The 11,219-nt window shown below is 44.4% G+C and overlaps 1 protein-coding gene across 1 annotated transcript in view; it reads left to right on the top strand.

Annotated features, from left to right (window-relative positions):
* PTPN3 (protein tyrosine phosphatase non-receptor type 3) overlaps positions 1–11,219 on the top strand; it is a gene marked incomplete in the record, with an annotated part of 137,680 nt that overhangs the window by 78,162 nt on the left and 48,299 nt on the right. Inside the window, 2 exon segments of the mRNA XM_014585378.2 lie at positions 4,144–4,278; positions 7,764–7,940. Of these exon segments, the coding sequence (XP_014440864.1) occupies positions 4,144–4,278; positions 7,764–7,940 (312 nt within the window).

The following is an 11,219-nucleotide window of genomic DNA, read 5'->3' as shown; positions in this document are numbered from 1 at the left end:
GTATGGCAGTCCAGTGTTCTTAACCACCACTCCACCTGCTGGCCCATGGCCCCCTTTTTCCTTCCTTCCTTCCTTCTTTCCTTCCTTCCTTCCATCTTCTTTCTTTAAAATTTCTTTCTTTCAGAGAAACAGAGAGAGGAGGGAGGAAGGAGAGAGATGCACCCAACAGGGTCTTGATGTCATGATCCGTGTCTGACTTTAGCCAGCGCTGATGATCGTGGGCACAAGTACACCTGTCCCTGCTATACTCAGGGACGGCTTTCGGTGTTGATCTGGATCCTTCTCATGTGGGCCAGCCTCACAGAACTTTGCGTTACTATCGTGTTTTGTTAGCTCCCTTTTCTTACCTGCCCCTTCCTTTGCATCTGCCAGTGAAGTCAGGTGGTTGTCTGAAGTCCTCAGCAGGGCACAATCTCCAGTGTAGGATTGTCTGTGGAGACACCATTGTTCTTTATTCCTCTAGCCCAAACAGCAGAGACCATGCCCTTTTCTGAATTAACTCTCCTACTACCTTTGAGAATGCCCTCTGAGGCTGAACACTGCCGGTGGTGTGGCCTGCAGTCCTATTTCCAGGGGGAAATGTGTGATCTTCTGGGCAGATTAAGCTGCTTCCCCAGAGGGCAGGTTGCAAGCCTGACTCCTTATCTGTTTGAGGTTATATATATTTTTTTTTCTTTTTTTTTTTTTTTGCTCTAAGACTGCCTTCTAAGTATAAGAGGTAGCAAAAAATATTTTTTAAGTCTTTTAAGTTTGTTTATTTTTTCTATGAATGAGAGAGACAGAGGGCAACATCCCTAGCAGGGTCACAGTGCCATGAACCATCCTGGCCTCAGCCAGCCCTGGATCATGGGCATACATGTGCCTGTAACACTCAGGGAGGGGGTCTCTGGAACCTTCCCATGTGTGTCAGCCTTGCAAAGCATCACGTTATCACTGCATGACCATCCAGCCCCCATCAAATTTTTCTCATAATTTCTTTTTTTTTTTAATTATTTTATTTAACCTTATGTATTTTTATTTTTTAATTTGACCAGAGGTGGGACAGAGTGAGTGAGTAAGAGAGAGAAAGAGAGAGAGAGAGAGAGAGAAAGTGAGAAAGCAAGCCACCAGGTCTGGGACTTGAACCATGGTCAGACATGTGGGAGTCCAGTGCCCTTAGCCACCATGCCACCTGCTGGCCCCAATTCCCGTCATTTCTAAATCATTTGTTGGATTTCAAAAAAAATTTTAAAGAATGATTTATTTTATTTATTTATTTAAGTTTGGCCAGAGAGGGACATGGGGAGAGGAGAGGAGTGAGAAAGCAAACTACCAGGTCCAGGACTCAAACTGTGGTCGGCCATGTGGGAGTATCCAGTGCCTTAACCACCATACCACCTGCTAGTCCCCTCCAAAATTATTTTTATGATGTGTTGTTGCTGATGTGGCTTTTAATAATTAAAGGAGGCCCATGTCTGGGCCATTATCCAATAGATAGAACTGCATCAAAGTGTTATGATGCCTTTTAGTCTAATTTATAGACTCAGTAGCAAATTTCTGTTAGTATCAGCGATACTATTTATGGTGCTAAATGATCATTCTCAGCTTCAGATGAACTAAGAGCAAATGCATTTTTTAGGTTTTTGGCTCTTATAATATTGTCTTTTATTTTTAGATGTCCAGTGCCTCTTATTGAATGAGTCATGAAAGTAATTTATTGGAAGATATCCATAGTTTTGACATAGATTGGACCTAATCCTTCAGGCCATTTGAGAGGAAGCTTAGATAGGTAATGGGAAGCATGCACTCTGTTGCTGAACAGCCTGGGTTCAAATCCTACCTCTGTCACTTCATTTTTTTTTTTTACTTCAGTTTTAATTTAATGCTTCAATTCCCTCATTTGCAAAACCTCCCTCTCTGCAGTCAGTGCAGGTGGACTATGTTCTGATCATCTTTCATGGCATAATAAACTGCGTCTATTTTGGTTGCTTAAAGCAACAGCCATTCTATTTCATTTCAAGATTTTGTGATTTCACAAGTCAGGAATTTGTGAAGGGTTCGACTAGGTGGTTCTACTGCTTGGTGTGGTATAGACTGGGATTTGTTTCTTGGTGATATACACCTGGTGGCCGGACTGCTGCGGAGGGCTCAAGAGAACTTCTCTTACATACTGAAGTCGGTTGGAAGGGTAGAGCCACCTGGACCCCTTGGCCTCTCTGTAGGGCCTCTCCAGCAGGATAGTTTAATTTCTTACACGGAACCCCAGGATTCCAACGGCCAGTTCAGCCAGTCTTCTTCAGGCGAGGTCCAGAACTGGCACAGTGACTCTTGATGAAAATAGTCACAAGAGACAAAGAACTTGCGGTCATCTTTAATACCCACATGGGGTCACTTGAAATGGGGGAGGGGTTCTAGGACACAAGGCAGCAGTTCTTTACTACCAGTATCAGCTTTAGCATACCGTGAAATTCAGCTCTCAGTGTCTTCATGGTAACAGATGAGGAAATTACCACTTAGAGAGCTTCTGTGATTTGCTGGGCCCTCAGAGACACACACATATAGTGAGGTGCTTGGAAGCATGCATTCTGCTTGCTGGAGCCTATTGGGCCTTCTGAGAGGGTCCACATAAAAGAAACTTGTTCAGGCCTAGCTACAGTGACGTCCACTGGTTGTCACTGCTACCCAGCAGGCTGAGGCTGCATGGGAGGTCCCAGGTTCGAGTCCCAGACCATCTTGAAAGCCAGGGACACTGGTGCATGGTTGTGATCCTAGCTACGTGGGAGGCTAAGGCAAGAAAATTATGATGTTGCGAGACCCTGTCTAGTGAAAAGAAAGAGAAAGGGAAGGAATTTGTTCAGTATTTTCCAAGCGTATGAGACAATGGAACACTTCTTCAGAGTCCCTATTAATAGCCTAATGACACATGCTTTGGGGAACGGCTACATTAAACCTTTGACTTAGGCAGCTTGCTCCCCTTGTTTGGATCCTGTGCTCTTTTTTTTTCTTTTCTTTTCTTTTTTTTTTTTAAGATTTTTGCTATAGGGCATGTATAGTCAGTCGCCAGAGAGACAAAAAGCAAGAAATCACCCCCACCCCCAGCCCCAGGGGCAATGGCCACACTGCAATCCCTTCTCTATTCTCCTCTCAGGATTTTGCACATGTATGCACATGCACCCGGCATGAGTTTAAGCCACTGGGTCTGGGTTGACTCTGGGAGTCCAGCCACATAACCATTATGCCATCTGCTGATTCCAGATCGTGTGCTCTTAATCAGTGGGAATGTGGTTTCTGATGTGGGCCCACCTCAGAGGAAAGATTCTCCTAGTGATGCTGCTGTGAGCATTTTGATCCAGGCAACAGCATTTCTTACTGTAAATGAATACATGATATTGTAGGAGGAGTTTCGTATTGTTGATGTTCTTTTGTTCGTTCTTATTGTTTTTGTTGGTTGGTTAGCTTTAGGCCATAGGAAATATGTAGAATGGTTTCAGAAAACATTCAGACATAGTTGAAAATTCAGAAATGTCAGAACCAAAAGTGTTACTCCTAAACAGGCTTCAAACTCCACTCTCTCAGATGATTAATTCTCTGAAGGGTCCAGATAGCTAACATGGAAACTGAACTCTCTGGGTATAAGTATATTTCAAAAGTATCCTGAGGGTAGCACATTCAAAGGGCATGGCCTGAAACTATGCTTTCCAAGTGTATTCTCAAGTTCTCTCCAAGACTTACCAGTGCTTTTACTATGTCGTTTTCTGCTGGTGAGGGTGGCGAATAGCACCTGGAAGGATGTTTGTGTCTCTTTCCTTTCATTTGTGTGAGTAAAGTGAAAAGTCTTAGAAATTATCTGAAGTGTACGTCTATGTTACCCTAGAATTCCTTCTAATCTGGTAAGGTTTGCTTATATTCTGGAAGCAACTTCATTGCTTACAGGATAAGAACAGGAAAGCATTCTCATTAAAAGAGAAGATATGACATAAGGGAAAGCCAGGACAGAAAGGAATCCCTTTGGACCAGTCTGCCTACTCCTCATAACCGTGATGTCATCAAGGTGTTCATCTGGCATCTGCTGGGGTGGGGGCGTGTATAGACTCTCCTTCATGTGTGGTATACCATCGTGTCTTCCTTGGTGAATGTCAGGTGATCTTGCCTCTGGTTTTTCAGATCTGTGAATAACCAATATTGCAAGAAGGTGATTGGAGGGATGGTGTGGAACCCAGCCATGCGGAGATCTTTCTCAGTGGAGCATTTGGAAACCAAGAGCCTACCTTCGCGGTCTCCTCCTATAACCCCCAACTGGTATGTCCTCTTTTTTGTATTCCTTGCCAGTAAACACTTTATCTCTTTCAAAAATAAAAACCCAACTTATAAATACCTAAGTATAGATGGCCTATGGTCATAGTTTACATTTCCATTTTCAGCTCTTGCAGAAGTAAATGTTTTCATGATATACACAAGTCTAGCTAAACGTTTTCTGTAGTGTGTAAAGCTGAAATGCTCTTTTTTTTTTTTTTTTTTTTAATGTTTTTGCCATAGTGCGGGTGCATTTGCTGGAGAAAGACAAAGAGAGGCAAAGTGAGAAATCACCCCAAGGAAGGTGGCCATACCACAGTCCCTTCTCCTCCATTCTCCTCTTAGGATTTTGGGCATGCACGTGCACACGCACACATGTGCCTGGTGTGAGTTTCATGCCATCCAGTCCAAGACTCGAGCCATGGTTGGCCACATGGGAGTCTAGTACCCTAACCACCACACCACCCAATGGCCTGGAGATACTCTTTTTAAGACACTTTTTTGATCTAAAAAAACGTTGCCTTCTGAAATGCCCTGTTGGAACCATGGTACGTAGGAAACACCAGAAGTCCTGTGATAAAGAAGCCTGTGTAACTTAATGTCACATTTCCCATTGATGTTCTGCAAAGCAAGTTCTGGGGAAAGCCAACGAAGATCCACGATACGCATGTTGTAAGGATGTGAGACTCTCACCAGTCACAGGTGCACATAGGGAGTAGCTCGTGAGTGTTTAAGAAGATGGACTCAGCTTAAAAGGAAGGAAGCGGCAGTTTACCAAAGTGGGACGGGTACTGGGTTTGCAGCTGAAAGACCCAGACTCAGGTTTTGGCGGTTGTTTTTTTCTGGAGAGGTTTTTGCTATAGGGCGCGTGCGCTCGCCAGAAAGACAGAGAGAGACAGAGAGAAAGAAAGCGAGAAATCATCCCCCATGGGGGGATGGCCATGCAGCAATCCCTTCTCCTCCATTTTCCTCTCGGGATCTTGGGCACGCACGCACACGCACCTGGCGTGAGTTTAAGCCACTGGGTCCAAGTTGTGAACTGCAGTAGACTACATGGGAGTCCAGTGACATAGCCATTACGCTAACTGCTAGTCCCAGGTTTTGGCTTTTTTGATAATAAACAAGTATCTTTACCTTTCTGGTCTCAGTTCTCCCCATTTGTAAAAGGGACATAAAAGTTACCACAAATGGGGGCCAACAGGAGGTGTGGTAGTTAAAGCACTGGACTCCCACATGGCTGACCACGGTTTGAGTCCCAGACCCAGCAGCTTGAGAATCATGCAGGGCCTGTGTGTATGCATGCCCCACATCCAAGGAAAATGAAGAGGGATTGTTGTGTGATCATCCCCCTTTGGGGGTGATTTCTCACTTTCTCTCTCTCTGTCTCTCCCCAACAGATACATGCACCCTATGACAAAAATCTAAAATAAACAAACAAAACAAAAAAAACCCAAATGAAATACTAATGTACAAGTACTCCATAAGCTTATTTTTAAAGGGCCAAAGAGAATTACTACTGTTATTATATTGTAATAGTCCCCAAAGACATCAGGTAATTTTTGTAAATGCCTCCAAAAAGGGCAGGTGATGGCAGAAAAAAAAAAAAAAACTAAAAGGGAAATATTGCCCCAGCTCCACACTGGCCTAAGAGTATGGTTTTACAGACAAGACAGACCTGTAGAAACACGCTGGGCACATATGCATGCATACCCCAAATCCTGACAAAGTGGAGAAATAGAGGAGAAGGGATTACAGTATAACCACTCCTCGTTGGGGGGTGCTTTCTTCCTCTCTCTCTTTCTGTCCATCTCTGGCGAGTACATGCATCCTCTGTAAAATTGGGGGGGAAAAAAACACAACACATCATGGCATAACTAAATAGATTTACTCCTTGGTTTCCAATATTTAGACACCTCATCCTAAAGAGGTAAATTTATGCTTTAAAGTAGCAGCCTAATTTATTTGAAAACCTCTTATGCAGTAATGCCAGGGACCCGGGGAGAAGCCCAGGACAAGATCCAGGAGAACAGTGGGGTTAGATGTTGCCACACTCGTGGCTTGGAGCTCTCGCTGCTATTTATAGGTCCTCTCCTGAGGAGTCACAAGAGCCTTTTTACTTCTACTTTGGGCACAGCATTATTGATCATCCAGGTCCAAGGGGATTGCAAATCAGGGAGGCTGTGAGAGTCCCATGGAGAAATGGCTAACTAGGAAAGGGAAGGTAGAAGAATTATAAGAGGAAATAGAGCTTAGAAAACTCGGCAGGCTGGGACCACCCACCACAGGAGCTGACACCCAGGGGCTGTGCTGGATGTCCCAAGGACATTGCCTCATTTGACTCATCCTCAGGTAAGTACAGCTGAGGCCTGGAGAGGTGGCCTAGGCCACACGACTACTGCGATTGGAGAGTAGGGCAGTGCTCTTATGCCTGTCTAATGCCATGTGTTTAATAAGGATTCGATTTTAAAAAACAAAACATTTCCTGTTCATTCAGGTGAAATTTACATAAAGGGATGTAGTTGAAAAAATTTGATTTTTGCTGAGAAATATACTTTGGCTTCTAACCTTTAATTTATATTGTTCAAATGAGGAAAAATTGTCTGATCATTAGTCAGTATGGCCTATTTATGTCTTGAGAGCTTGACCTACCCTGGAAGAACAACTTCCTAAATCGACACTTTTCGACTTCACAAAGGGCATAAATCAATTGAATCCTGACTCTTTAGAAAGGTGAAACCACTGTTCTAAGGACTATACCACTTGAGGGTGTTGGGCATATGTTACCCTGGGTGAATTCTGCAGCTCTAGCAATGAGGTAACAGGCTCTAGATTTTTTTTAAAAGATGTTTTTGCTATAGGGCGCATGCACTCACCAGAGAGACAGAAAGCAAGAAATCACCCCCACCCCACCCTCCAGGGATGGACACGCCACAATCCCTTTTTTCCTCATTCTCCTCTCGGGATTTTGGGCATGTCTGGCCCAAGTTTTAAGCCACCAGGTCTAGGACTCCAACTGCAGTCGGTCATGTGGGAATCCAGTGATGCCATCATTATACCACCTGCTGGTCCCAACAGGCTCTAGGTTGTTTTGTTTTGTTTTGTTTTGTTTTGTTTTGTTTTGTTTTGTTGAGAGGTTTTATCTATAGGCATGTGCGCTTGCCATAAAGACAGACAGAAAACAAGAAATCACCCCTTAGGGGGAATGGCTACCACAATGCCTTCTCCTCCATTCTCCTCTTGGGATCTTGGGCATGCACGCACACACACCCGGCATGAGTTTAGGCCGCCAAGTCTGGGACTTGAGCCGTGGTCGACTATGTGGGAGTCCAGCAATGTAACCATTACACCCATCTGCTGGTCCTCAGACTCTAGATTTTTAATATCAGTCAGGATACCCTTCAGCCAGCACCCAGAGCTAGGTCACTGAAGCTGATAAAATTTTTAAGTGGGATTTACTTTCAACACTGACATCCAACCTTTCTCCCACCCAGGCGAAGTCCTCGGCTCCGGCACGAAATCAGAAAGCCACGCCACTCTTCCGCAGACAACCTTGCTAATGAAATGACGTACATTACGGAAACTGAAGATGTGTTCTACACATACAAGGGATCCCTGTCCCCTAAAGACAGCGATTCCGAAGTTTCTCAGAATCGAAGCCCACACCGAGAGTAAGAAACTTGTGGGTTTTTTCTTTCTTTCTTTATATATGCTTTTTGGCTATTGAGGGATTTGCTCAGGCCCAGGTTGCCATTTGAAGGGGAGTCACCACCGATGGCCAACTCCCTCGAGTGCCCTGCGCCAGCTAAGAACTTTAGTCAGGTGCAGCAGGTGTCATGGTGGTTAAGATGCTGGAATTCCACATGGCCGACCATCGTTTAAGTCCTGGACCTGGCAGCTTGCTTTCTCACTTTCCTTCTCTCTGTCTCCCTGGTCAAATTAAAAGAATAATACTAATAATTAATAAAATTAAATGAATCTTTAAAAAAAGAACGAACGTAAGTCAGACTCCAGTGGGCTTTCTGCCAGAGTTTGCACTTTGTCTATGACAGAGACCTGTTCTCACTCTTGTACCAGCTGGTAGCGTGGTGGTTAAGGTGCTGGACACTCCCACATGGCCAACCATGGTTCAAGTCCCAGACCTGGCAGCTTGCTTTCTCATTTAACACCTCTCTATGTGTCTTTCTCTGGTCAAATTAAAATAAATGAATGAATAAATAAAATTAAAGAAATAATTTTCTTTCAAAAAAAATTTCTGCTTTCAAACTACTCATTAGTCTCTTGGAAGTCTTCTCTCCAGTGAATGAGCTATGTCTAGATTAAATCATTCTGTATTTCAGAAGTACAGGGTCTAAGCCACGGGGACTTCTAGATTATCAAAGTTTTAGCATCATGTGATTTAGATCTTGGGAATGTCTTTACTTCCCAAAGCCTTCTCATACCAAGAGTACACTCTCCAGACCTTTGTTTTGTTTTTAATACTGGCAGGGCCTGGACAGTGGTACAGCTGTTAACACAATGCTCTGGGAGGTTCACCAACATGGGAAGGTTGCAGGTTCGCATCTGGAGACCTCCTTGAACACATTAAGTACATGTGTGCCCACAGCCTGGGGCCGACTGAGGCTGAAGGGAGATCATAGCATAAGAATCCCATCGGTCCCTGTTGGGAGTGTTTGTCTCTTTTTCTTTCTCATGAAAGGAAGGAAGGAAGAGACATAAAATAAATTAGGAAAAATAGTATAAAGAAAAAAGTAATAGAAAGACTATCTTTGATTTCCCTTGTCAAATTCTTTCAAGGGCAGTTTGCACTTAAGTCCTCTTATGTCCAAACATAATTTTTAGCTTGTTGATTGGTTTGAAAGTTTATTTCTTCCATAAGAGAGAAAGATGGAGAGATAGGTACGCACAGCAGGGTCTTCATAGCACGATCCACCTTGCCTCTCAGCTAGCCAGGGTCATGAGCATGCACATTTCTGGACCCATGATGTGAACCCACAACCTTTCAGATGTGGGTCCAGTTGAATTACCACCATGCCATCACCTGGCCCCTTTCTCTTTTTTAATGTAATAAATTCTCCTCATAGCTCAGGGCCAGAAATCAAAAATATGTCTCTCCTGAAAGGCTGGCTTGATTTATTGTTATTTGATAAAGTATCTAATCTGTTAGTTTCCTTTTTGCCTTGATTACCAGGGAACTCAGAGCTACATTTATGCTCAGGTGTATTTGCTTGCCTCAGACCAGATTTCTGATATGGTCCCTTCTGTAATTTTCTTGTCATTATTATATGAGTCTTGCTATGTTTCTTGTTTTCATGAATTCATAGGTTCTTTTTTATAATCTTTTCTTTTTTTTGAAGAGATTTTTGCTATAGGGCACGTGCACTTGCCAGAAAAACAGAAAGAGACAGAGAGACAGGAAGCGAGAAATCACCCCCCGGGGGGGATGGACACGCTGTAATCCCCTCTCTTCCATTCTCCTCTCAGGATCTTGGGCACACACGTACACGCACCCGGCATGAGTTCATCGTTCTATCTATAGATTTTAGGGTAAGCTGTCTCAAATAATTTTTTGAAGTTGAGAAGTCATAGGTTATAAAGTAGGCTAAACTATGATAAGAAGGGACAAACTGTTAGGAAGTCATTGGTACCCATTCTGTTACGCCACATTCTATGCCCAAAATATAGAAGCATAATGTCACCCTAACAGCAAAGGATTAGCAAGCGGACACTGGAGTTAATCTGTAAATTTTTACCACCATAGCCACTAGGCTTAAAGCATTAAATGCATCCTGCTTGCACTCTAGGCAGGTGCATTGCTAATCTCCTTCCCACTTCTGTGTGAGGCTGCGCCCTCTCCTCTGTCCCTGTTTTCAGCTTATGTGTGTTCTTAACACCTCTGGCTAAAAATCCCCATGGTCATTATTCCTGGTGACCTGAGGTCTGGTGATGCTTTCATTGAGATGATCACTGTCTTTTGCTCCAACTTGCAGCCTGCTGCTCCATTGTCCAGGCTATAATGGGCAGGTGTGAGTTCCTTTGTGTGACCCTGTGGCCTTGCAAACCACAAGCCCATCGAGAAATACAAGGCAGGAGTCCAGGCATGTCCTACTAGGGCCATTTTGAGTCTGCTATGGGACTCTGTTCAGCAAACAGAGAAGAGGATTGATTTAGGGTGCTATCCGAGGGCACCTCCTGCATCAGAGCTTCCCACTGTGGCTTGCAGTCCCATCACAGAATTGTGTCTAGACCTTCGTGGGCTAGTACAGAAGCCAACAGCCACAGAAGTTATTCAGACCAACGTGAATTAAAGTAGAATGAAATGGAAACTGGTTCCCTAGTCACACACACAGCCTCATTGCAAGTGCCCCTAGCTTCCTGAGGGTAGTGGCCGCCCTTGTGGACTGTCCACATGCTCCATATAACCTATTCCATCTTGCAGCAAGTGCCAGCAAGGGCTGTCAGGACTAGATGTTTATTCTGTCATTGCTTTAGAGTGTAACGAGCCCCTGTATCCACAAGCAAAAGGGTGTCTCTCACAGGGAAGGGGACAGTGAGTGGGTTGTGGTCATCCACTGGCCTGCTGTGTCAACACATACTGCATTCGCCTGCCTGCTTACCCATGGAGCCGGCTGGATGGGCAGGTGGCCCCTGAGAACCCCTCAGACCCTATACCCTCTGGTGTCTCATCATGCGGCTTGTGCCAGGAGCCAGGAGGATCCCTTCTGCCCCGAGATGTGTGCACATCTTAACGAGAAACATTGGTTCCCAAGCCCAGCAGTGCACTTTACCCGTTTGTTGCTGGTCATCGAAAGGATCATTGAGGTGGATTAAACAAGTCTTTGCCTCCAAGCCAGCTGGGCAAATGGTGCGTTGTCAGCCCTCATGTTACATTCTGGGCTCTCTGTCACTTTGGTGGAAGGAGAGGAGAGTTTAAGAACTTCTGAGGATCG

The sequence above is a fragment of the Tupaia chinensis genome, unplaced genomic scaffold, assembly GCF_000334495.1.
Source record: "Tupaia chinensis unplaced genomic scaffold, TupChi_1.0 Scaffold000081_1, whole genome shotgun sequence".
Taxonomy (NCBI): Eukaryota; Metazoa; Chordata; class Mammalia; order Scandentia; family Tupaiidae; genus Tupaia; species Tupaia belangeri.
Note: the sequence above shows the minus strand (reverse complement) of the source record. Positions and strands in the feature narration are given on the sequence as shown.